The sequence below is a fragment of the Amphibalanus amphitrite genome, unplaced genomic scaffold, assembly GCF_019059575.1.
Source record: "Amphibalanus amphitrite isolate SeventyFive unplaced genomic scaffold, NRLGWU_Aamphi_draft 001888F_arrow, whole genome shotgun sequence".
Classification (NCBI taxonomy): Eukaryota; Metazoa; Arthropoda; class Thecostraca; order Balanomorpha; family Balanidae; genus Amphibalanus; species Amphibalanus amphitrite.
The window spans coordinates 45,208-73,068 of record NW_024883381.1 but is presented as its reverse complement, the minus strand read 5'-3'; the positions used below and the strand labels follow the sequence as shown (position 1 = coordinate 73,068).

Below are 27,861 nucleotides of genomic sequence, written 5' to 3'. Positions count from 1 at the left end.
AACAACACAGCTGGATATATTCAGAAATATCTGCAGTAACTTCAGTCAGCACACGACGCACATTCAACATATACAGCGCTACACATTTTGATCCGTCAGGTCCACCTATGTACAGCACGGGGCCCGGCGCGGGCACCATTGTACAGTATTGACACCGGCTAGCCGCCCACAGAGCAGTACAACTATCACACACGATGGGCCGGCGGCCATCAGAGCTACCGCCCAGCTCCGACAGCCCCGCGGGCTTATCACGGCCGTACAGCCCCGCCATATCGCCCGGACTCCCTCACAGCTGCCATGGCTCTGACAGAGATGGGAGCTCACAGACGGTGGTCGGCTCCGTCAGAGCTCACAAACAACCGCTGTGGCTCCGTTAGAGCTCATAAACGGCCGCTGTGACTCCGTTAGAGCTCATAAACGGCCGTTGTGGCTCCGTTAGAGCTCATGAACGGCCATTGTGGCTCCGTTAGAGCTCATGAACGGCCGCTGTGGCTCCGTTAGAGCTCACGTACGGCCACCATGGCTCCGTCAGAGCTCACATACGGCCAACATGGCTCCGTAATATAGATCGGCCGAGTACTATCGCCCTCCAGAGCCAACCGTAGAGGTTTCCGCCGCGTTCGACTCCTGCTTGCGGGCCTGCAGCTGCTCCAGCCACTCTGGATGGAACACGTTCCACTGATCCAGGGCCTCCGGCGGTACTCCCATCATTTCTAGAACAGGGCGGGTGGTCGGGTACAGGCTCCAGCACAGGACCACGTACAACCTCTGACAGAGGGACCGTGTACAGGGACGAGCGCGGGGGGACGCGGCACAAGCCGAGCGGAGAGATCGGGCCCTGCTAGTGGCCGGGGAGCGCTGCGCGTCCCAGTCGCGCTCGAGAGCGCGCCGCACGCCGCTTGAGCAACTGGAAGAACACGGTTGAATTGGCAAGCTCAGCGGACGCGCTCGCGCCTGACTGCAATGGTGTTCCGATTCAGCAATGCCCACTTGACTGAGGGGCGAACTGAGGCCCGGTGAGGGGCCGATACCGGCGATTTGTTGACATTTGACTAAGTCAGCCACCCGCATTACAGACAGACTGGTCTCACAACCCGTGGTACCACACTAAGGACAGCCAGCAGCCGGCGGCGGCGGCCACGGGACGGCACCAGCAACACACCACGAGCCTAACCCGACGAACGACCACAGACGCGACCAGACGCCACCACTAGCCGCGCGTCCGGGCGGCGGCGGCGGCGCGGCGCACTGCAGCTTGCCGCCGCCGCCGGCAGATGTCGCTCCGAGCGGCGGCCTAGGAGAGCAGCTCCCTGGTCTGTTCCCGGAACATGGGGTCGTCGGCGAAGACGTGGTTGGTTGGTATGTCGGCCACAGCGTCCGGATTGCCGCCTGGAACCCAGCGAGACACACAGAGAGCCCGGTAAGCAGACGACCCGACACACGGACTCCGGACACACACGCACCAACATACCGTCAACGTAACGTCAGCCATTCACTCAAACGGGACAACCCAGTATGTGTACCGTGACAATGTTCAGACGAATATGTGCTGTAGAGACGTGCTGTGGAAGATGGAATGGTGGAACTGATGGGGTGATGGAAGGGCTGACTTCGAAATAGAAAGGCAATAAATGAATACTGAAAGCAGAAAGGCAAACCATGAAATGAAACATTATCAGATAATAACAATGATGGGCTCAATTGACTTGGTTTCATGGCTGATTTAAAAAAGCAAAGGATAATAAGAGAATAAATTGGTGCCGTAAACATAAAATAACCTATATGTCAGCAGCAATAGAAAGGGTAGAGATCAGAGAAAGCTAACAATGCTCATAACGTTCTTACAAGGCACTGTTCATATAAAGCGGGTTGGTTCAGATCATCAAGGATATGTGAGGATCGCAAAGGCAGAAATGAAGACAAATAAGTATGTACAACTGTGGCCTTCACCAAGAACAGCACGCACATAAATATGTTCCAATAAATACCAGACACAAACACAACGACACAACAAACAACAACAAATACCAGTGTAATGCTACACCACTCCGGCTGCAAATAGATCCAACCACGAAAAGGTCCCTTGATTAACACAACAAAACTCAAGCAGCAAACATACCCTAGAAAGGTAGCTCAGGTTGAGATTTTCAATAGAAAATCACAATTCTAAAGAATACTGATTGTCTCTATTGAAAAGTCCCAACCTTCGGATTAACAAATAAATTACCACCAGTGACGTCAAACCATGTCAAATCATCCGGTGTCAAAAGAAACCACGGCATTATTCCTCTCCCTCTAACTTGCTCCCGGCCTCTATCTACGATTCGTGGTAATAACGATTTTTTTTTTTAAACGCAAAACCTTAAAAACGCATAGAACTGTACCATTGCAATTTGGCGGAAGGAATGACATGACATTTCTTAGAACTCGTGTTAAAATAGCATCAGCGAAAGCGCTGACGCTGACGGAATTTCACTCCCATCCTCCATCCCTTCTCTTCCCGAGAGGAAAACACAGGGGCAATGTGCAATGGGAGACGTGGATCACTGTATGATACTGACAGCTGCACATAATCCACATGACAAAGACAACACGCAAATACTCAAATACGATCAAATCATTCAAACAAGTGATACTTGTAAAATGCAAGGTGGAAATATTTTATTTATGAGATAAATTAGGATAACTAAACAGATGAAAGCAATTATTGCTATACATATCTACGTTCAATAAGATTGTGATGATTTACAAAATAATAAGCACGCACAACAGACACCAACATAAAAATAAAGCACATCATACCGACACAACCACATGAGAGCACACATTTCACTCGATTCAATCATCTCCAAATATGTTTCATGAGCATTTGTCCACCAACTCTCCCGAGAGGTTATAAAGCGGATGATGGATCGCAAATGGCAGAGCTTATGTCAGGAGATGGCCAGGTCAGGTCACACAGTAAACCAAACAGCACACACAAAAAGCCAAGTAACCTGCTGGCGAAGTGCAAGTGACAGATTACATGACACTAATATGCAAGAAATAGCAACTGAATAAAAAGCATGCAAAGCATTCTAGAAGCAGAATGAGGCAAGTCAGCTCGCTATGCAAAAGCAGGTAGCCTGGCATGTTGCTCGCAACTGAGACACAAGTTCGCCGTCCCTCCCTCTCTCTCCCAGTGTGTACCGATACGAGCGAGGTCGGTCCTCCCCCTCTCCCGTACAGAGCATCCATCATGCACGCAGCGAAAGCGGCATCCATAATAGCCTTTAACCAGGTAATCGTTCGAACCTTAACTGGCCGGCAGCCAAACCAGATAGCACAAACTCATCCAATGCACAGGTGGGCGGTAAAAATTAAGGCACGAAACCAGTAGGAACAAAAACATGATTTTGTTTTGTTGAATTCAGGCGCCGCAAAAACATGCGAGATAAGATGGATAGGCGAAACATTGTGGTCCGAAACGAAAATAGGAAGCAACAAAATCTATTTCAGCCAGTGTTCCATTTTTCAGATTTTTTGGTGGCAAATCACACCTAATGGGGAAAATACTTTCATCCCTAAAATATGAATGACCGACTTTACTTCATCTCTGAAAAAGTTTCATGTATTCCCAACAGCCAGTTTACATGTCACTTGACAGTTGATGCACCCACATCCTTTTGTTTCGCACCCTGTCAAGATTCTGACATGAAATCCTGGTTTATCAGTTGGCATACAAATTGGCATTACACCATTTTGCAAATATACTTCGGTTATTTATTTCCTTTTTTCTCATCCTAGGATTTTTTTTTTCTTCATCGGCACACCCAACGAAAATCCAATTTTAGAACACTGATTCCAGCTCGGAAACGAGGATAAAATCATCGTGAAAATGTTTGACTTCAGCGCTTCAACAGTGCCTTCCCATCGTCCTTTCTTCAGATGACATTTCTTCAGCTGACATTAGCTGACTGCTGACATCCATGACAGTGGAGTCCTCCAAAGTTCAGCTAAATTGTAACCAAATCGATATTCTACCTGGTAGCTTAACCCGCGCCCCACTGGGGGGGGGGGGCTATTTATAGCCCCCCCTCCCGTTTTTCTGCAATAACTTCCAAACCGCTTGACGGATCGACGCCAAAGTTTCAGGACCTTCGGCTGCATCAATTTGACACCTTGTGTCAAAATTTGAACTTCGTAGGTACCATAGATCGGCCGGAAATGACGTCAAAGTGACGTCATGTTCGTCCGATTTCGACGCAAAACATTGAACCACGGCAATCGCTCCCAAGAGCTCAGTTTTTAAGCTAGATCCAATTTCTTTGCATGAAAGGACTCAGAATTGACCGCGCTATCAAACTGCTATCTCGGATTTTCAAAATTTTTAAAATTTCGAAAATTTTATATAATAATATTCAAAATTTATATTTTTATATTTTTTTTCAAAAAGTTTTTGACTTTTCGAAAAAACCGGAATATATGTGACAGAACAAATGATGTTGACTAACTCTAGCAAGTTTTAGCTAAATATCTTCAAAAATGGCTAAGTTATACGCATTATTGCAAAAAATTCACAATTATTAATTTTTCAAATCAATTTTTCAGTACGTATTTGACATCGTACACCAATATAAATGGCACCATCGTGTTCCTGAGCTCAAACTGCATCCATTAAACACCTTTTTTGTTGAAAAATGTAAACTTCAAAATTTGACCTTTTTTGACCTGAAAGTGACCTGACCTAAGCGAAATTCGACTCCAAATGACCTCAAATGACACAGACGACATCAAATTCGAAATCTATGGCCTAAATGGACCATAAAACATGTGTCACGTGACCGACGCATGATATAATATTTTCGTGACCTGTGATGACCTGACCCTGACCTGAAAATCAAAGTACAAGTTTGGTACCCTCAAAGTATCTAGAGCATCTCTTCACGAGTGTGGAAACCAAAAATGAGCCTGATCTGACTTGTAAGACGGCGGCCAGAGCCCAAAATGTGAACAAGCCAAAATGCTAATAATTTTTACTTTGACCTGACCTGTGACGTCATCGGTGACCTCGAGGTCAATTAAATTAGGTTTCGCTCGACAGTTTTTCCGGGGCTATCAGACGCCGTTTGAATTTTGACGATCGGTCCAGTAGTTTCGGAGTTAGGAGGGGGGGCTATGAATAGCCCCCCCCCCCCCCCAGTAGGGCGTGTTATACACAGACCCCAGTGGGGCGCGGGTTAATTTTCCGCTAACAGTGTGATATCTCCCAGATATTCACAAACAAATTGTGCCACCAAGAGCAATCGCCAGTAGGCTGGTAGAGCAGTCAGGAGTCGCCCACAACTCCTTGGCCACCCGTCAACCGCAGCCCAGGTACACTCCCGGGTGTACTTTTAGGCCTGGGTGCACTCATTAGCCCCGGGATGCACCCATCAGTCCCAGGGGTGCACGCTCCAGTCCCTTCTGGCCCAGTGCAGCCAGCGTCTCTGTACACTGTACAATACATAGCACCCTCCGGCCGCGCCCGTCACGATATACCTGATCACAGAGCCGTCACTGCCGGCCCCTGGACGAGCTCTGTACCGCTCATCCCGTCTGTAATCGACCATCAGAGCCGCTCAGTAGCGGTACGGGAGAGGGGACAGGCGCCCGGGAACAGAGAAAATAGACCGCACACAACCAGAGAAAGACATAGAGAACCGAGGGAACAGCACAGGATTCCCAACACCAAATATAATGAACAGAGTGGTGAATACAAAATGAGGCGAAATAGCAACAGAGAAAAACAGAGCCACCACCAAAGCAAACAAAATACAAGTACAGTGTTTATGAGATTAAAGGCAGATTTAAGCAGGCCGAAGCAGCGTTTAGACTGGCTCCCCAGCAGGTTGGCTCCTCTCCTTGCAAGCTGCTTGGCTCAGTTGGGTAAAATACAGACAGCTTTGCGCTGGAGTTGAGTGGAAGGGATGTGGATCCTCACCGTGAGCCAGTCAGGTGTGGACATCCGATGTGGACCGGGTGGACAGGCGAGGATGTGGACTCAGGTGGACATGAGCCGGCGGTGGAAGCGGCCAATCTCCACCGGCGGAGGCACGGAAGAGGAGCGAGGGCGCTTCAGATACCGGAATCGCCCCAGGGCGGCCCGCACCGCTGGCGGGGAAGGGGGGGGGGGCAGAGGAGCGGTTAGGAGGGGAGAGGAGAGGAGGAGAGAGGACGAGAGGAGCGGTTAGGAGAGAGGGGAGGAGGGATGGATGTCACAGGGCACACCGGGACAGGAAGAACATGATAAACAGAGTTGAGACAAAGTCGAGCCGGTATGTAGATGACCTATCAGGGAAGACGCCGTGCTCGAATGTCGGTTAAAATGGATACAGCGTAAAAACAGGGAGACAAAAATTACTCAAAGGGATCTTGGAATGCCAGATGATTTAGTTGAAAGTTTGATATGAAAAATAAATAATAAAAAGGGTTGGTAATAGGCTTACAGCAAAGGCATTAAAAATGAGAACAAATGCAGTGATTAGCTCCATGCACCAGCACCAGGGTACAAAATGATAATGATAACCACCGTTATCAGGATCAGAGGATAGCAAGGAGCCCCAAACACATCAAAAGCGCCACCTTTACCATCAGTTCACTCACCGGCTGTCAGGCGGCGTGCGCGTTCCCGATCTCGGACGATGTAGGCCGCGTTGATAAGGAAGAACACTCCGCCCAGCACCTCCACGAACATGGTGATGAACAGGGCGTACTGCATGCTCTTGAACTGGGTGTACGTGTCGACGTCGTCGTTTCCCGAGCTGGGGGCGGCCAGCGCGAGCGATACCGTCTCCACGAGGCTGGCCTCTGTGGCGTTGGGCGGCAGGCCGAGCGTTGTGTTGGCCGCCGCCTGGACGGCCGCTGCCGAGGACGTCGGGTCGGAGGAGGACGAGAAATAGCGCTGCAGGGCGTCCGAGACCTGGCCGGAGGGAAGGACTTGTCAGGCGGAGCCGGGCTCTGGTCAAACATGGGACGCACGCCAAACACCAGACGTGACAGCACGCCCGAGTATAGACGAAAAAAGACACGTGATGAAACTAGCCATAATTGGCAGATATTAACACAAATGTAATGGGAACACACTGATGGGCCATCAGTGTGCGCCCATTACATTTGTGTTAATATCGTCTAATTATGGCTAGTTTCATGACGTGTCTTTTTTCGTGACTTAGTGCATATTGCCATCAGTGATGGCATGCACTAAGTTTAAACCAAAAACACTTCGTCCGTGGCGAACTGAGGGATGAACCACAGCCGTGTCACTATTTGCCAAAAACATCAGCAGACCCTCTCCCCCGGTACTCACAATGCCGATCAGGTACGGACTACCAGCGTCCCCAAACAGGTGCGAGGCCAGGATCTGGAACGCCTCGGCTGTGGAGCGGCGCGTCGGTACTACCACGTACTGCGGAAGGGGAAGGCGGTGTTAGACAACAGGCGGAGGGAGGTCCGCAGTGTAAGACACTAGGCGGAGGGCGGTCCGCAGTGTTAGACACTAGGCGGAGAGCTGCTCGCCGACCGGGGAACCCGTGAGAGTGGGGCAAGACATGATCAGAGTCAATACTAAAAACACACCCACGGTACGAAAAAATAGTTCGACCGCAATAAAATACCCACGATAGACGTTATGCAGACATGAACCGGATTAAATCAGACACCCACATGGAGAATGAAATATTCAATACAATAACACGCCCACAGCAAACAACCTAATACAAACGCCTACATCTAGTCAGAATGTTAAACCGACAGATTGACCAGACACAATCAACAAATGGCATACGTCCAGCCAGTGGCTGAAATGCTGGCAATTCTGTGAAACAAATGCCGCCAGTCTGTCGGCTGTTGGACGGCGTTCAGATGATGCCTCCGGCTCAGCTGACTTTGACATGTGATCCCCAATCAATCGAAAATGGGGCTCAGACCAGCACCAGATAGTACCCAGAACGCCAATCCATAGTTACAGCTGCAGTCATGGTAGTTTGACGGGAGGGTCACGCCCGGGGCTTAGCTGAGTTGCATCGGTCGGGTCGGGAAAGGTCAGGTCAGGTCAGGTCAGGTCTGGTCGGGATAGGCTAGGTCCAGTCGGGTCAGGGTCCAGACCGGTTCGGTAAGGTTACGTCGGTACGTCGGTAAGGTTTTAAGGCGATGTAAGATTCTAGTGACATAGCGTCAAATCACATCAAGTCAGGTAAGATCACGTCAAGTCGGTAGGTCATGTCGGATCAAACCAGGTAAGATCAAGAGCGTCAAACCCCCCCCCCCCCCCCCAACTACCCTCCACCCTGACTGGTGCCTCTGTACCTCTCCCCCGATATCATCTGAGTGCCCCCGACGACTCTCGATATCTCTCTCATCAAAGCGACACCTCAGACCAGCCCGATAGCGAACAGCAGCGCAAACACTGGTATAGGTACTCGTACTTGGACGCTCAGTCCGCGAACCCAGCGTTCGCTGATACACTGACAGGCTGCGCCCCGACGGAGCGAGACACTCCCGAACTAATCCCACCGCAGTTGTCAATACTGTTTAGATGGACTGAATACCCCTGTTGTCGGGGAATAACTGAGAGTGGGGATACCAGGAGACAGTTTACTCAAGATGTAGCTAGGGCCCCAAGTGATCTATACAGTTGGTATTGCGGATAGTGAAACGTTATCGGGGCATACCAGCCAGACAGCAAATAAACAGGGCGGTTCGGGGAACTTGCCGACTGACGACGCCCCCTAGTTTCGTGCGCCCATTGGCTACTGTGAGGGCCCAGCTCTTCGCGTTCCACTGAGCGGCTACATCCCAACATATCGACCCGAGTTGCAAGTATAGCCATCCACAATTAATCACCCAACAATCAACAGCTAACATTTTACGAGTCAAACCCCAATTCATGCCACCGAGTCGATGCACTAGACCAGGGGTCGGCAAATGGTGGGGCATGCCCCCTTTGGGGGTAATGGAGCCCTTTCGGTGGGGGTAATGAGGGATTCTGAGAAAGCCTATCTTTTTAGAGTTTGTAGCTCCAGTGATGGAGCCATCGTGACTGTTGCATCCCAGGGTTCAAATATTAGCCCAGGCCAAAGGCACAGCACACATTGATTAGATACCAATTTTCATGTACCTGCTCGCCTCACCATCTCACCCCTCCGTACAGTCGTACAAAAGCAGCTGCAACTTTTAACCGTCGCCCGTCTGTTGGCGTTTCAACAGCCGCTAACGTAAGGGGGAGGAGTCGATCGGACCCCCGCGGCCTCTCGGACTCTGAGATGGAGCTGTGCATAAAAAAGACGAGCGTGCTACCCGTGACAATAGGAAACCGCTGCTGCCCATTTTTTAGGTCCTTGGTCATTCCGTCTCATTCAAGAGGGCAATGACAAGTGTCAAGAAAACCAGGACCCGCTATAACTTCTTGAAGTGAGATTTTATGGCTCAAGATGATCTCCAGAAAAAGCTCATAAGCCAACGGTCATTATGGGTCCAGAGGCCAGTTTTACCAACAGAAAAATAGCCGCCTGCCGGAATTTTTTGCCTAAAGATCGCTTCACATATGGAGCGTAAACGGTAAAGCCCTATCCGCTTACGAGCCCATCGCGTTTACGCTCCGTATGTGAAGCGGTCTTGAGGCAAAAATTCCGGCAGGCGGTTATTTTTCTGTTGGTAAAACTGGTCTCAGGTCATGATATTTTCCGGGCTGGTAAAAAAATGATGGGCTCGGGTACAATTTGGTCGTGATCCAATGCCTTTTACGTGAGCTTTTAACGAAAAACCACCCGCCGCCCCTATACGTACAAGGGTTAAATGGGATATAGCATAGGCGGCGGAACGTTGAGGGCACCGGGGCACCGTGCCCCCTTTGATTTTTGCATTTTAACATTAGCCCTATGGGCGTTGCATGGAAAGAATGGGACCAAAAGTCGGCAGTGCCCCACCCCTCCCCCTTAATTGAAGGTGTTCCGCCGCTACTGGGATATAGGTATTAAATGTTTTGTGGAGGAAGTGTCATGTTTTAAATTTGATGCATTGGAAATGCACAAATACCCAAAGAGTTCCAGGACGGTATGGAATTTCAGTAAACTTGGTTGTGTCAGCAATGGGATCTGTTAGGTGGGGTAATGGCCCTGCCTGGCGCCCAAAAAGGGGGCACGACCCCGAATGACCTGCCGACCACTGCACTAGACCAACATTTCGTCAGCAGCCCTGCCCCATCCATATTACATCGAACAGTCGTACCATCACGATCCCCAAATTCCACAGCAACATTTATGAATCAAGCCACCCTCGAAGTCACATATAACGAAACAGAAACCACCTAGGTAAAACGGAAACCGGACGGACTCAATCAATCTCCACGCCCATCCCTATCCACTAAATTATCCCCACCCGTCCGTCTCCCTCCTATTGCTCCAGGGTTTGACACTCACCAGCAGCATATCTGCCACGATGGACCAGTTGAGGTTGAGGAACACCTGCCCGATGAACAGCAGCACGTACGCCCAGTTGGTGCTGTACTGGCACACGATGGCGCCGCCGAACATGAACGGCATGGAGAGCAGCAGACCGGCAGCACAGACCACCGGGTCGGCGCGCGGGAAGCGCGGCCGCAGCCGGGTGGCGGAGAACGAGCCCAGGGAGACGCCCACCAGGCCGGCCAGCATGGTCACCACGCCGAATATGAACGACACACTGCCGGGCAGAAGGGGGGGGGGGGTAAGTCAGGGTAGAAGACGCAGGGAGGAGAGATGCAGAGTAAGTGGTACAGTACTGGCAGAGGATAACCTAAGGGAAGCACAACACAGCGAGTCTGTTAGTTAGAGAGCCAGCACCACAGCAAATCAGCACACCCCTTATACCAGGGAGATTAGAGCGCTTAGAAGTCGACGGACCCTCTGGGCCGTCAGGACTGACGCTGAGTGGACTCCTCAATAAGCAACAAGTATCGATTTACTTACTCATGGGGAAACGCCCGAGCCACGAGCGATATTACACGGACGATTAATATGGATGGCCCGAGCTGGCCCGAGCGGAGTTTCAGCAACAAGCCAGCGGCGGGAGCGGCCGGGCCGCCAAGATAGCAGAGCTTATTTCAAAGTTTTCAAAGGTCATCTGGCTACCGAGCCACGTAACCCGTTGCAGCCACATTTAGTTCGCCGCAGAATGATTGGATAGAGTATTATTGTGTAAAAATAGAGCAATGAAAGTTGAAACTAGCAAAGCGTCCCGCCATACGCGATAGGAATTGCTTACATAATCTCTATCCTGCGCATTAAAAGAACACTGTCGGCATTTGAACCTCACGGCTCGCACGCGTGCCCCTCCGTCAGACTTTGTACGCACATCGCCCCACCTGGCGCGGTCAGTGAGAAAGACACGAGACATAGACTGACACACTCACACGGACAAATGGACATCACGTGACCTTAGTCCACAGTGGTACTCGGGTACACTACGGTTGTCACGTGGCACCATGTGGTCGGGAGGGAGGATGACACGTGATCGGACCGACTATGGATCAGGCGACCAGCACGTAGCCCTTTGGACCCCACTAACCCAAACCGAACCTCAACAGACACCGACAGACCCGTCCCAGACGGCAAGAACCACGGCTGGTTGATAGATAAACATTCAGTGAACACATCAGCAGCGCACCGGTCGGCATGGCAACGGTGAGTGATCAGTCGGCCCACCGCCGAACCGTCGACAGGGTAACTAGCTATAAGAAAACGAACACAAGGCGCCCATACAGCAAAAATGACTTTGTTGACGAAAACTTACATAATACGCTGTTGGGCTGACCAGGCAACATTCTGACAACAGCAAGAGGCGTGGCCGCGTGGTATTGCTAGAAAACAGTTTTTTTTTTTTTTTTTTGGCTGTGGTAGGATGAATTGACACAAATATCACAAGATAGTGGTTTCTATGAGAGCACTTATCCGTACTGAATTTTCTTATACAGCGATCATTGAGGACCATCAAGCACCACATGTGCCAGGTACCAGAGTACTACGCACGTGCGTAGGACAATGAGTTGGCAGTTTTGGGAGCCCGGACTGCAAAGGTCATCGGCGTCCACGTCAAAGCTAATCATGAAGGTCATACTTTAAAGACCTCTAGCCCGGTCGTTCAGGCTGGAGGAGGCCACGAGATACGAAACACGGCATGCGCCTCATTTTAAGTACACCTATCCAGAGTTCATTCGTTCCTCTAGTCTAGCGAAATGTCATGATGATTTCGATATTTTGAGTAACTGACTTCACTACGATAAAAAAGCACATCTACGCACCAAGTCAACTAGCAACACCTAAATTCCCCCTATACCCTGTCCTTCCCAGGCCGTCAGGACCCGCGGCGTGTTCACTTACTCGTTGATGTCGGCGTTCTCGTCTCCGACCTGCAGCTTGAGGCCGTCGGTGACGTATTTGGGCCCCCACCAGGAGAGCGCTCCGGCGACGAATGCCACGCACGTGAAGCCCAGAGTGCCCAGCACGAAACTCGGACTGAAAAGAGAGGGCGGGAGAGGTCAGAACAGCGGCTAGTGCATTCGCTGTGGGACACATTTAGGTTTGCAGGCCAAAAACGACACAAAACACAGATCGATAGCTTAATGGATATGAAGTAAAAGATAATCTGCACAGTGCACAGCAACAATCAATTGTTCGTAGAAGATAGAAGCCAAGGTACACACGGGGCAAAGTTTAGCCGTGTAGTTCACTTAAGACACCATCAGTAGATTGCAGTAACGGTAATCGATCCCTTCACCGATAAAGAGCACCTGTCAACCTATCAGGCAGTGGGCATTTATCAATCCTGGCCGTAAACAGCTCTCACATACAGTCACTGGACACCTGTCATACAACCCGCCTCCATCCATTCGTTACACGGATGCACTAAAATGGGCGGATTTCCTCTCATTACCACCTGAGATAGCCAAACGCCACCCACATGACTTCCGACAGAGGAGAGAGACACTGTCAGAAGATCCCAAACCACACCACCGGGCCACCCGCATCCTGTCCCGCTCTAACTGGCATCAGACCACTCAGTCCCCGACCTTCACTCCACCCAAGCCGGATACGGAATCTCCAATGGAGGCAGACGCTCAAACGGGCCTCGCCCAAACGGCTATCATTGGAGCCGATATTAGCTACTGTTTCTGGGATCCCGCGGTGGGCTCGGTCTCTTTAGACAGGTCCGGCCCGGTCGCTGGTCGGTGGAAATTTACCCGGGGGACGTAGCCGCAGGGGATATGGCCTAGGCTGGAGCGGGGCCAGGTGGTTGATGACACATTGACCCAATTTCTCCAGGGAAGCACCGTGACACTAAAAGAGTTATGGTAGTGTAGGGTTTCCTCCGTAATTAGCGCTTCTGGCTGACGCGGAAAGGCGTCTTCCCACCCCTCCTCTTCACACTCTCTCCTTGACCTCTACATGTCTCTCCCCGACCTCGTATCGTCCCGCCCTCTTTCTGACTTCTCACCCCACCCTCTATCAACCTGGCACACTGTCAATAGGTCACGCGATGGCGACTTGGACCACCCCCAGCCCGACTACATAAAAAAAAAACAGCTGCGTTCTCCACCCAGTATCTGACACACGCACAGCAGAACCGCGCACCTCGCAGATACCTACACCGGGACAACGCACGCGTCCGGCGACCGACGCCAAGCCCGTCAGCAGGGCAGGGCTAGAAGGACAGGTGGGGGCCCGGCCGGCACCGCGCCAGGAACACAGCGACAACAGCTGACAGGCCGACACAACATAGGAGCGAACGGACTTCAGCTGTGGGGCCTTCAGCTGTGAGGCTTAGTCAATGACTAACGTGAACAGGAAAAGGAAATGTGGACAGGAAATAGTAAACGAGATTTAAAAATAAAGTGTCTTACGAGGAAAATGAACAGCATGTTGCAGAAACGGGTCTTTTTTTCCAGTGATCGGAAGGATCGAGTTTTCGTTTTCAGCTCTGTCTTTAAACTGACCACCAGTATGAAGTATACCTACACACCAAGTGGTATATCAGTCCCCAGCTCCGCTCGACCCCGACCTTGGTCGGGCAGCGTCACAGTCGTCCCGTGACAGATTTGCGTCACACAGAAGACCACGTGACATCTCTGCGTCACAGCAGAATCTGAAGGACGCCGCCCGACGTCAAATCATGGGCAGGAGGCCAGGTAGATGCCGGTCTGACATAGGAACTCAGCCGTGACCCAGTCGCGAACCAACCAGAGCCCGACTGTGAACCGGGGTAGCTTTGATCCAGCCGCGATCCACCCGGTTCTGTTTTAACCCGGCGGTCAGCTTTGATCCAGCCGCGATTCAGGACGTGTGATTTAGCCGTAGATATCCTTACCAAAATTGTACGACACATAAATGACATACAACGATTGGCTGGGCCTTTACCTTCTTCGATTAAAAAAGTCCCATCGTACCCAAATTCTCTCGGCGATCACCCCCCCCCCCCCCACCACCACATCCCTCACTCAATACTCACTTTCTGACGAGGGCCTTGAGGTCCTGCGACCACGTGGTGGGCTGCAGGTTGGACGTGCCCTCACTCTCTCCACGTGGCGGGTCGACCAGCACCACAATCAGCAGGATGACGGCGACGGCTCCCAGGATGGGCGTCACGCGCAGCCCCCACTGCCACTGGCCGGCCAGCGAAGAGGCGCCAGAGCCGACGATGTAGCCCAGACCGCTGCCGGGAGGGAGAGGGGTGGTCAGGAACAGAAGGCGAGACAACATAGAAGGGATGGGAGAAACAGACCAAAGGAAGACGAGACGGGAAGAAGAGGAGAGAGCATGAATGGAAACGAGTATAGTTATTAAACCGAGGGAATGCAGGGAATAATACAGACAAAAGGAACCAACATGAAGAGAGATGATGAATGCAAGTAGATAAAGCGGAAGAGAGGATATATTTGACAATGCAAGCACACATGAGGACATGGACCATACAAGGGAAAACAAAACAGAAAAGTCGAGACGACAGTCGTGTCTGTCTGCACCACAGCCCGTCTATTGGGCTCCATCAAAGGTATGAAAAACTACGTCTTCCTGTGCAGTGTTAGTTACAGACGTGCCTTGTGGCGGCGTTACTCACACACATTGGGTGCGACGGTGGTGACAAAAAGCCCCATTTGATGACGTCAGTGCAGGGGGGATGGGGCGCTCGGCCGCGGCTACGGAACGGGAAGTAACAAGGAACAACACTGAGTGACGGTCATGTCCGGTTTTCCGGGAGAGATTGAGCAGTAGGCAAGACAAGACTGGGAACAAACAGCTGTCACCAACGCTGGGGCTGCTGCAATGCAACTAATGCTACTGTTTCTGCTACTGTATCCACCGCTAGTTGGACTCCACCCCCGTCCTCAGCAGTGCAGTCGTTCTCAGACAAAGGTCCGCAATGGGGCACGATCCACCATCACGGCCGACAAAGCCGCACAAACGGCGTCCAAGGCCCTCGGCGCTGCGCCCGCCGGCTTTACAGACAGAGTCAGCGAGAACGGAGACGGCAAATCAGCACAGACGTGCGCAGTTCGCGATGATATAGAGCCGGGATAGAGGTGGCGCTTTGCCGGGATCAGGGAGTCTGGAGTGCTAGTCATATAAAAGACAGCTGTCATGTGGCGAAGTTGTTGGATGCATATTGCTTGGTTTGATTAAATGCGGAGAGTGTAAGGACGCTGTATGCTCCACTAACCAAAAGCGAATTATAAAAAAAAAATGACTGAAAACTCCGAGACAAAATGAAATAACTCGCCTTATTATGCCTTCAATAGCCTGGTTGGGTTAATACAAATCAGTGAAAGCCCGTTGTTTCGACGTTATTATGCTGCCCTATCACACTAATCGCGGAACTGTGTGTACCAAACGACCATCAAACCTGACGATAGAGATTCAGCCCGGATTAGGTATCAACGAACAAAACAGACACGACGCTTCCCCAATCGAACACACGCACTGGCAATATCAGAACATCCGCGTAAGATAGCATCGAGGACGCGTCTCTTCAGCCATCAGACTGATAAACTTCGCGTGCAGTGGCCTGCCGGGGCTATTGAGAGCGAAACGCCAAACATCGCTGGTGCATGGCTATGCGATGGTACGAACGTATCCAATGTCTCCAGTGATTGAGTACAGATGTAAGAAAGAGCGCTGATTTCGGCCAATTTTCCAGACCCCGTCAAAAGGTCAGGTCTGCGTTTACATTTCATAGCTGGTGCCATCAACGCCCGAACATACACAAACTCTTATAAACATGTGGAGAAGGTAGGTTCGTGCACTAAAATCACATCACCGAGAAGATTTACTAGGAAAAAGTCCTGCTTTGTACTAGCTAATAACCATGGTAACCATGGTAACGGAGAATTCGGCTGCCATAATCACGCATCTACGTTGTTATCAGTCTCCCAACGCGGATCAAAAGCTCACAAATATACAGCACACCAGCTCTAAAGATGCCCAGGACCGAGCATACCGCACTAACAAGCCCTATACATCAAAAATAGCCCACCGACGTGACCAGTGACGTCCTTTTCTGCGCGATAGCCTCACGCACAAGTGTGGTCTGAGTGTCACAATTCGACCACGTCACCACGCACCATACGCACAGGAGACACGCACAACTGGTGATAATTTGATGCTAGGGAGAGCAGTTGGAGCAATTAGCACCCGTACATACTCGGCAATTAGAGCTGTAGTATGTTTACAGGAAGCGATGGTGGACTTTAAACCGTGTCGGCTGGCGCCTGACGCTAGATCAAGGTCGGCCATACTCAGCTGGAAAGGAACAGAGAACGGGAGTGGCTGAGAGCGGTGGGGGATGGGTAAGTTCATCTGTACCGCACAAAGCCAGCTGGTGTACGTGGTAGAAGGCTGGGTAGACTCCCAGGCAGTTGTCGGTTCCCAGGGACCATCAGCGCGGCACGGCAGAGAGACAAACTACACTACCTGTGGTCACTGTAGGACACGAGAAAGGTAATCTAGCCAGCGATACGAGGCAAAAACCGTGTAACATCCCAGAGTCATGAATACCGAGTAACAACACGACCGACCCGGCCCTGCTGCCGCCGTTGGCCACCAATAGCCGACATAGCCAGGAAAGGGAGAAAACGTCATTCGCAGCGTCACCGCGGGCCACTGCAATCATCGGCGTGCCACAGGCATGGACGGAGGCATGGGTGTGAGCGGGGCGAGGTGGGGGCGGAGGCATGGGTGTGGGCGGGGGCGGGGGCGGGCGGAGGCGGAGGCGGAGGCGGGGGCGGGGGCGGGGGCGGTCAGTCAGCGTCGCCACATCCGGCGGCCAGCCATACCAACAGATGGCCGCCAATGCGCCAAATGGCACCACATCATAACGCCAAATCGGATCAAAACCAGTCCGAGCGAGGGCGGGCATTGTCGAAAAGACTCCAACGCTGAACCTTCGAGCAGCACAGCATGTTTGAAGAGCATATTGGGATGAGCTTATGATGAGAGACTGCTGCTAAACTACAGTGGCTATAAGCGAGACTGAGTGATGGGAGGATAACGAGAATTGACGGACATAGTTAAATGTTTTATATTATGAGCGAATAGAATGACTCTCAGGAATCATGCTGTTACCGCTTAACCATAACGTCATACAAGCGTGTCCCCTGATGAAAGGACAGCTGATAGGCGCTAAAGCACTGTACATACAGGCACGTCAATATACCGCACAGAAGACCGGCAACAAAACAAACAGCTCGAAAGGTCGACCACCGCTGGGCCGCCGGGCCGCTACTATGCTACGACATAGGACAAATAGACGGCATACGACAAATAGACATAAAGGTCATCAGATGGCGAGCGAGAAAGGCGAACGTTACAATCAAAACTTACAATTGTTCGTAACTTATGATGTGTTCATCAAAAGTAAGTAAGGTTATTGTTGATGTCAGAGGGATCACTAGAGATTGGCCTTTCTCATTTCAATTTAACCTCACATCAGAGGACAGTGAAAAAAGTTCTCAAGGTGGAACAGAGAGCAATAAAGGGATCGAGTGTGAGTGAGCACACGAGCGTAAAAGTAACCAGGCAACAGTGAGCGAGGGAGAATGAACACGACCTCGACCACAGTTCCAAAATGTCACCAACTTCAACACGTCCAGCATCTCGGCCTACCTGCCGATGGGGATGGCGAAGTAGAAGACGGCCAGCATGATGGAGCGCAGGTCCTTGGCGAACATATCGGAGATGAGGGTGGGTGCGATGGTCGAGTAGCTGGCCTCGCCGATACCCACCGCGGCACGCATCAGGATGAACCCGGTGAACGTCTGTGGGTAGAGAGTGGGGAGGTGGGTCAGAGCAGAGGTCAGGGGACAGGGAGGAGTGGAGAAATAAAGCATCTCGACGGAGCCACTCAGACATTCGTATTGCACAATGAACGTTTATTTTAAGTAATCGCTAGAATGGAACACAGACATTATAAATCACAACTCCCGTACACGCAGTGCTGCGTAGTACAGTGCACACCTTCAACTAAGTTAAGGACAACATAAACTGATAGCCGAATACGGGAATTAGTAAACTGAGTTAGCCCGCCACATACAAAAGCGTATTACAGTGCATCATACCCAAATAAGTTAAGCACAAATGCAATGTAAATGTAAAGCTAAATGTAATGTGTGGAAATGGTCGAGTGCGGACTATCCTGACAACTCGCGGGTTCGACAACAAACCCAGGGAGAGGGTGGGGCGGAAAAGTACGGAGAGAGCTGAGAGATAACGCGAAGAGAGATCGGCGTCCCTCTCTCCCATAACCGCGCCCAGCCGGCTGCGGCCGCGGCCTGTGCACCGGCACCGCTGCAGCCTCGCCCCAGGGCTGGGCCGGCCCAGCACCGCACAGACCCCACCAGCAGCCCGGGGCGGACCGGTCAGCATTCAGCCGGCCAGCATCTAGCCAGCCATCGTTAAACCCCATCAGACACATGAACATGCAATGGACATGGAGTGCAGTGAAGCGCTGTGCGGTCCGGTTTTGGCCGGACTTCACCGTGAAGCGTGCTCTGCAGTTTTATGCAGGGCGAGGCCGAGCAGGGCCTACGTGTGGATGGTGGAAATCGGGTCATGGCGATTATAAAAGCTCGTTTATTTTCGAGGTTCTGCTGACACCATGGGGACCGGAAATAAAGCTACAATGTAACTGAAATATTCACTAGGCAGGGGATAGTGTACTCGTATGCACAATACACACTCCACATGGCAAAAGGAGCCTAAAATAGCAAGTTTTGCACGCTCCGCGGCTATAGTTAGTTGACTGGGTGTGGTTATGAATGGGATGGGTACCGCGCTCTATCCGCGCTTCATTCAAGATCTCCGTGCTCTTTCCGCAACAAAGGTGACAGATAAAAAGCAGCATAACGTTTATCCAAAACCGAATACAATCTCCGTCGACTAAGAGCATAAACGCATCGCCCCGAAGCGAGTCTCCTGACAGCACTACCATCCACCTGACCTCATATTCGTGTCACCCCTGTCCCCTTTACACTGCCCACCCAGGGCGGCACCGGACCACCCCTCCGTCCATTTGGCATCCACTATATCCACCGTCCAGGCGCCCTTGAGGCCGACCCAGCCGGCCGCTGACAGCGCTATCTTTGGCCCACCGGCCAGCCGGCCGGCTCTGCCACACCTGCAATCTGCACGGAAATCTGCCGGACCGCCGGCCGTCTCCCAGAGACCGGGCCGGAGCGTAACGGCCTCTGACGTCACTGGAGCGGCACGGACTCTGACGTCACTGGTGACAGTGATGCTTTAAGTGACAGAAAAGCCCAGCAACGAAGACAGCAGGACTGACAACGAGTGATAATAATAACTAACATGATCCGGACTCCGTAAAGCTCTGAAGAGAACAAACTACTGCTTTCAGACTGAACTATTCGTTTGCCAGCATTCGGCAACCATAGCCCCAAACCTGAAGACCAAATACCTAACTCATATTTATTCACCTTTAGTCTCGTGCCGACCAGCAACAAATCATCAATACATAACTCTTCTATAGCAACGTGAATGAGTTCAGCATCCATGAATACAGCATCCGTACTCCTTTTTCAGACGCAACAAGGCAGGGCCGACAACAGCCTTGAACCCTGACTGTCTTAGCAACAGCGCAGTCGCAGCCGACCCATTGGTGTGCCAGATACGTGATGCACTTTATGGCATGCATTTTTGTCGCAAAGATGCAGTCCCGGCATGGCGACAGAGAAGCAGCCCCACGGCCATATTCTACGACGCGTGGTAGTTCGTTAGCAGAAGAATGCATCACATGATGGTACGAGCGTCACGAGACACTACACGTATCACGTGACAAGAGTCACATGCCGTTATACCGTTACGATGGAGCGTGTCTCGACCACCACATCGGCGCGACAGCCGAGCGGCGAAAATAGCCACGCGGACACGGAGCGGACAAGACGCCTACAGCTCGATCGCCGGCGTGCCAGTGCAGCGCCAGCATGGGCTGACCTCGGGCAATGTACCGAAATAGGTGACACCTTATCACAACGGCTACATCCGAGGCGGAATATTGAGCAGCGAAGCCTCATAAGTATTAAGCTTCTTCCGTAGGAATACCTACATACGGTGACAGAACAGTCTGTCAATAGAAAAAAAAACTTCGGCATTCCTGGCTCTTACGAAAGTTTGCATCATGCCTGCGTCGAGTACCAGTCTCAACCGGGTGCCAATTTTCCGGAAACCGGCAGCTCTACCCCTGAACTATTTCCATCCCCGATCGAGCTCGGTTTTGGGGCGTGGTTTTCGATGTCGTTCCACCCGGCTGCGCGTGGCCGGGACGCTCCGCCTTCCGACATCACGCCACTGGGCAACGGGCGGGGGCGGGGGCGGGGGCGGCCGTCGGAGCCGACGTTGACGTCATCCCCGCCGCCGCCGCCGCCGCCACGTCGACCGCCACGTGCGGGCGGCGCTGACCGCGGCGAGAGGAGACCGCGCACGGCACGGCAGAGACCCCGGCCAAAACCGTTCACCACTGACGTCATAGATACAACACATGACTACTCGCCGACAACAGACGGCGGCGGTCGGCCCGGTCCGTTACCAATGACGTCATAATGACACACAGCTACGCAGGTAAACAGCGGACGGCGAAGCCCGAGGAACGCCGCGCCACCCGGCGTGAGGGCGGGTGGGGTAGGAGAGGGGTGAGGTTAGCTCCAGACGGACCGGCGCCAATCCCGGCCGGGTCCACTGACTGGAGGGCAGCCACCGCTGAATCACCCCAGGGCGTGTCCGCGAGCCCGGCACGCGAAGTGAGAGGCCCGGGACTAGCCCCGTGGGCGGCCCCTCTCGGCCCACCAGTCAGGGTCAGCGTCCGGCACGGTGCCTCATCGTGCGGAACTCACAGCCCGGCCGGAGTCGAGAACAGGTCTGGAGCTCAGTCGATCCTCGGAGGGGGGGGGGGGGAAGGCCAGGTCGGCGACCGGTCCCGTAATGAATGCTGGCTCGCGGTGCCGTCTGCAGGTTTAGAAGCGCGATCAATCCCAAAGCAGGACACCACACCTATGCAGACAGGCAACACGGAATAGGATGATCCGAGCAAAGCTGTTGCTCCGCTTCGCAAAAGTACTCCGCAAAATTTGATGGAGATATCAGGGATACTTGTGACGAACTTGTAACGAATCAGTGACGAACGATTTCATCATATTTAGCGAAGAGCAGCTACCTTAAAAAAAAACCTTGCAAAAAGAGTAGGACCAACAGAAAGATCGAAGTCCAGTCTGCAACAGTCACCAAACGCAACAGCTTCAATCCAGATCGCAGCAGGCGATCGACATATCCCACCCGGCATCGAGCGGACTATCGAGCATCCATCGACCAGGCGTGCGATCACGTGCCGGAGCAAACCGGACACCGACGCACATCCTCCCCATCCCCTTCCCATCGGAACTGGCCGGCCCCGGTCCGGCGCCGCGCCGGTCCGAGTTCGTTCACACGGCGGTCACCTGCCCGGAGCACGCAGGATGATGGGCTCGAAGGGAAGCGGTTGAAACTCGACGGAACGGATGACATCCCAACATTTTTGACCGGGAAGGTTGCTCAAGCTCTTACTAACTAGAGCAGGGCAGTTGACCGGGCTGAGCGCCGCTCGCTGGCAGCCGCCCCTGCGTGCGCTCTGTCGTTTTACCAGTTTTTTTTCCGCGGAAATAGTGCCAGTGTGCTTTCAAGTATCAGCGATGTCGAACAGTGCTAGCTTCGGCAATGCGTGGTGATTTTTCGCTCGTCCCTCATCTTGTGGGCTTGCGAATAATATTCAAGTTTTGTTTTACTCTTCATGACAATCGAAAGCCTTGCCATGGCCCTCGTTTCGTTCGACCAAAATTCTACCGGTTTTAGAAGAGCTCCACCAGCCAATCACACGGCTCGGTCGTCGTCTACCGCCGCACGTTCCACCGCCGTCGACTCCGACGGTCGTCGGACACTCGGACCAGGGGAGAATCCCTCATGGACAGACCCATTAATCTCTCACCCAGCGGCGGAGTAAGGAGGCACTGCAGGGGGAGACGGGCCGGCCGCCACGTCCAGGCGCGCCGCAGACGTGCCATAGAGCACGAGCGGTGCCCGAGCCGCGGCCGTGTCCTGATCCCCCTAACAGGCAGCCCCGGACTCGTCCATGCAGGACGAGACCGGACGGCTGAACCCCGGGCTGGGCCGGGCCTGCCAGCGGACAGCAGCCGGCAGGAAGGCGTTGGGGCCAGTGGGGCCCGCCGTGTAGAGCGCCACCCTTCACTGGGAGAAACCAACCGACGTCTACCCCGGCACACTCTGAATATCGGTCATTCAAACGTTCGCTCTATCGTACCGAAGCTTAATGAAATCAATCAACTGTTAACGCAACAAGATTTGGACGTTTTATGCGTGACGGAAACATGGCTCTCAAAACCCGTTCAGAGCAGAATCTTAGCTTTCCCCGGATATCAGATCATAAGAAGAGATCGGCTATCCCAACCCGAAACGGGGCAGAGAGGTACTGCTCGTGGAGGTGGTGTGGCTATCATACATCGTGAGGAGCTGACTACTAGTGTTCTGCCAATCCCTGCAGCCGGGCCTTGCGAGACTCTCTGGCTCAGCATCAGCGGCAGGGGTCTTCGCTCGGTCACAGTCGGCGTGGTGTACCGAGCACCATCCACATCGGTGGCCAGCGCTGTCGACGACCTCCAAGATCAGCTAAAACACGCGCTCGGCTACGGAAAGCCAGTTTTTTGCTTGGGCGACACAAATATAAATTTATTGCAACATGACGCTCCTGGAGTACGTCAGTACAAAGCCGCCTTGAACGAACTGGGTCTAACTCAACTAGTCACCGAGCCAACACATCTAGAACCCTCTACTTCACTCATCGATCACATCATCAGCAATGTTCCGGATCAAAACGCTTCAGTCCTAACATCATCTGACCAAATCGCCGATCACCTCACAATCATCGTTCGAGCACAGCTCCGTCGTCAGAGCCGTCGGCCGTCCCCGTTCAAGGCACGTCCCTGGCGGAAAGTGAATTGGGATGCCGTTTGCCTATCTTTGCTACTATCAGACTGGGGTGAAATGTACAGCGCGGATAGCGTGGACAAGAAATTAGCCGCTTTTCTAAATCTGTGGTGGAAGGTTGTGGACACTCACTGCCCCCTAAAAACTGTAACCCCTCGTCGACCACGGTGCCCCTGGATAGAGGATAATGAAGAGCTTAAACAACTCATGCGTGAAAGAGATACGGCTTTCCGTACATGGCAACGTTCTCGATCCGTCGATGATAGAGATGTGTACCGGAGATTGCGGAACCTTGTGAAAGGGCGTCTATTAAAAAGTAAACGCGACTTTTTGTCAGCTCACTTGTTATCTGATCGACGATCTTTTTGGCGCAACATATCTGAATTTGCGGTGCGTCCTGCGTGTGGGGGTAAAAAAGGCATATGTGGGATGCCGACAGAACAGGCAGATGAGTTCAATCGTCATTTCGCCACCGTCGGATCGAAAATTGCTGCGGAGCTGGCCGTCAGCGGTCCCTCTCGGCTCCCGCCAAGGCCGCCGCGTGTGACGTCAGCGGGTCTGCGCCTGAAGCCGGCTACACTATCAGAACTGTCTTTGGCGTTGCGAAAGTTGTCTGCATCTAGAGCAGTGGGGCATGACGGTGTGCCACTACACGCAATCAGAGCATGTTTTCCTGTGATTGGTCCACACTTGCTGCATATCGTGAATGCATCGATAATATCATGTCATTTTCCATTATCATGGAAACTCGCGACCGTCGTACCACTTCATAAGTCCGGCGACATAGATAACCCGAGTAATTTCCGGCCCATCTCTCTCCTGTCGGTGCTCTCGAAGTTATGTGAAAAAGTTGTTTGTATGCAGCTGTCGTCCTTTCTTGCTACTAATCACCTGTTGGTCAATTCGCAATATGCATATAGAGCTGCTCACTCGACGGAGGATGCTTTGACCGATGCTATCGAGTGGATGACGCGGCGCATCGACGAGGGTGACATCGTAGCTGTAACTTCAATTGACTTGAGCCGCGCTTTTGATAGCGTTGATCACGACGTCCTCCTTACGAAACTCTGCTGGTATGGAATAGATCCGAATTGGTTCCGAAGCTACCTGTCTGGTCGGCAACAGGTAGTGAGAGGCGGGTCTCTATCTTTGCCTCTGTCTCACGGTGTTCCACAGGGCTCCTTAGTTGGTCCCATCCTCTTCAGCATCTTCACAAATGATCTTCCAGCATATGTTCCCCACGGACGCTTGGTTTCTTATGCCGACGACACACAGTTACTAGATTCCACCGACCCCGCATCTCTGTCTACCCTAAAAGCGAGACAGGAGGAAAGCCTCAGTGCTGTTCTCAACTACTTCACGTCAAACTCTTTGAAAATGAACCCATCGAAGACTAGCCTTCTCATTTCTAGCACCCCCCAGAACCTGAAGAAAGCCTCAGCTTTCCATTTAAACCTACCGGGACATGTACTCAAGCCATCTTCTCAAGTGAAGATGCTAGGTGTAACCATTGATCCCAGCCTATCCTGGGAAAAGCACATTTCCAGTGTCGTCAAAAAATACAATGCCGTCCTTATTTCTCTCTACAAAATTCGACATCACCTCTCAGCTGATGTTTTGAAACTTCTCATTCAATGTCATGTCTTCCCCCACATCATTTACTGCCTCTCAGTCTGGGGCGGGGCTGTAGGTTGTCACCTCAAGCGGGTGCAGAAAGTCATTAATTTCGCAGCTAGAATCGTATCTGGGGCGAAACACCGTGATCACATTTCCCCCGTGTTGTCTGCACTGGGCTGGCCCAAAATCACGGATTTAGTCACCTATCGCGACAACATTCGTGTTTTCAGAGCGCTGAAGGACCCGCTCGCTCCCGCGGCATTACGCACTTTGTTCACAACACGGGCGGCTGTGTCTGCGCGCGCCACACGTTCCACGCTGTCGGGTGCATTAGAGTTACCAAATTATCGCTTATCAATGTCGAGACGAGCTTTTTCCTACCGAGCGGCAACCTCCTGGAACCACCTCCCACCCTCCACCACTAGCTCTGGAACACACGCTGAGTTTCTTCGCCACCTTGCTGCCTAGCGCTTTTGCCTTCTGTCATATCCGTGAAAATTGTGACGCGCTGGCTGCTCTGCACTCATCAGTCTACTGCGGCAGTGTTTGTGCATGTGTGCGTGTACGTGTGTGTGTGGGGGGGGGGGGGGACGGGCTAGGTGTACCATGTCTTTTGTGTGTGTGATCGAATCAAATACTAAACCATGCAATGGAATGATTCGAAATACATTGAACATATCAATAGTTGTGAGGCCGACAGCTACTGGATATAATATATAAAAAAAGAACATATCCAAACGGCAGAGTCGTCGAATTGCATCCAATTGTATGATTCAATGATCGATCCTCCTGAATCATTCTCGCCCTGTTTAGTCGCGGGGTTTCGCTCCTGAGCCATCAGAAGACCGTAGGCGCCGGCCCAACCCACGTGGGAAGGTCGCCCGCCCCTCCCCTTTCCTCAGACACGGTGCCGTCCCAGTTTTCCGCGGCCGTACGGCTTGCGCCAAGTGCCGCGTGGCCGGCGATCAATCGGCGTCGGCCCCGCCCACACCGTGACGTCACCGCTGGCGTGACTCTAGCGGCGGCCTCTGATTGGTCGGCGAGGCCGGCGCCGCCGGCTGTCGTGTGATCGCCGCGCGCCGGCCGGCGTTTTACGCGCCGCGCGCCGTGAACCGCGATGAAGAATGGGGAGGGGGCGTGACCCAACCTGGTCCGGTGTGACCCGAGGCTGACCTGAACCTGCAACTGACCTCCCGTATGCAATTCACTGGCGATCCAGCACAGCCGAATGGTTGCACAACCGTCAGATAGACCCGAAAACTGACCGTAGCATCCACGTGTTTTGCATGGACCCTAAACCGAATAAGTACTATACTAATGAGCGTTATGAAATGCCTTCGTTCCAGCCAAATCTGGGGTGACCCCGGATCTCGGTTTTGAATAGCGACCACCAGCCGGGATGGACCAGCGTCAGGACGGATCAGGATGGCAGGTCGCCCGGCAGCGACCGTGGCCGACTGCCGAGTAACGGATGGCATCAACTTATGTTTCATCCTGAAGCCAAATTAGAAACATCAACAAACTGTTGACCACTGGCCAGCACCCATTTCAGGAGCTATTTTGGGGGTTGGCTACAGATTAGCAGCTGAAGTGGCTGGAAATTGACTGTGAAATGAGGATGTGATTCCTAACTCAGTCTTAGGTTGCTCAAAGAGTTACTGGTTTGTGCTTACCTCCATAAATGATCCAAGCAGTGTAGTCAGTGACCAGATGAACACCCCCAGAGCCATGATCCACTTCCTGTTGTACCGGTCACCGAGGAACCCAAACAGAGGAGCAAATATCATGTAGGAGACTATGAACACAGTCTGCAGCAGTCCAGCCATTGAGTCGTTGACCCCATAGTGGTCCTGGATCTCAGTCAGGATGCCTGAAAACACAAAATAAAAGCATGTCAAGGTTTGAGCTTAGCAATTATCTGCAGCAAAACATGGTTAAAAATACATGATTTGAGATTTAGTCTCATTGCAAAAAAAAAAACTGAGATAGCAATTGAGATGAAAAGGTCCAGAGTTGGTGATCCAGCTCTGCATTATACCTGAATTTGTGTGTAGAGATTGACAAATACAAAATGTTTACAGAGCTGCTGCACCTAGCAATTGCACTCACCAGCCACTGTGAACCGGTCCATGTAATTGATCAGATTTATAAAACAGAGAATAGCAACAGATATGCCTTGCTGGGCTGTTATTCTTCTTCCTCCTGAGGCAGCTGATGATGCTCTTGTTGGAGTAACTTCCCCAGATGGAGTTGAAATGAATTTCACATCTGGGATCTCATTTTTCACAAGTGCTTGCTGTGATATATTTGGTTTGACTCCTCCCTCCGCCATGGTTGTTTCTGATTGACAGGTAATCTTTATGCTTTAGAGTAACACAGAGCAGCAGATACTCTAATTGTGAGCGATCTTAAATATTTAGATTCTGTGGATACTTAATTGAAAACTTGTCAAATATAAATCCAATTGACTTCAAATCAAGCTTCAGCTAAAGCCGGTGATTTCTTGAACGCCCTTCTCTGTTTATCGAACAGGGAAACAGCAAACGTTTTACAGTCTCTTCCAAACGATTTTGCAGGTCACAGCGACCGCACACGCCTGGTCACACTCAGGAAGCGTCAAGCGACTGATTCCAGATCCTAGACGGCACACCAGCGCTCCCCCCACCTCGCCGTTAGGAACTGGAATGACGCCAACATGGATCTCAAGGATCGGTCT

The 27,861-nt window shown here is 52.0% G+C and overlaps 1 protein-coding gene across 2 annotated transcripts; it reads right to left on the bottom strand.

Annotated features, from left to right (window-relative positions):
• Window positions 1-27,861, bottom strand: LOC122375657 (protein spinster-like). 2 transcript variants are annotated; one of them, XM_043355140.1, is made up of 10 exons: window positions 27,255-27,840; window positions 26,819-27,015; window positions 18,150-18,301; window positions 14,500-14,703; window positions 12,375-12,509; window positions 10,437-10,698; window positions 7,328-7,426; window positions 6,625-6,940; window positions 5,521-5,577; window positions 1-1,389 (listed from the first exon to the last, which is right to left on the bottom strand). In XM_043355140.1, exons 1-9 carry the CDS (start codon window positions 27,475-27,477, stop codon window positions 5,525-5,527), a joined length of 1,641 nt encoding a protein of 546 aa, XP_043211075.1. In that variant the 5' UTR covers window positions 27,478-27,840; the 3' UTR covers window positions 1-1,389; window positions 5,521-5,524. The 2 variants fall into 2 exon arrangements, with proteins under 2 accessions (XP_043211075.1, XP_043211074.1); XM_043355139.1 differs by lacking the exon at window positions 5,521-5,577 and having other exon boundaries at window positions 27,255-27,861.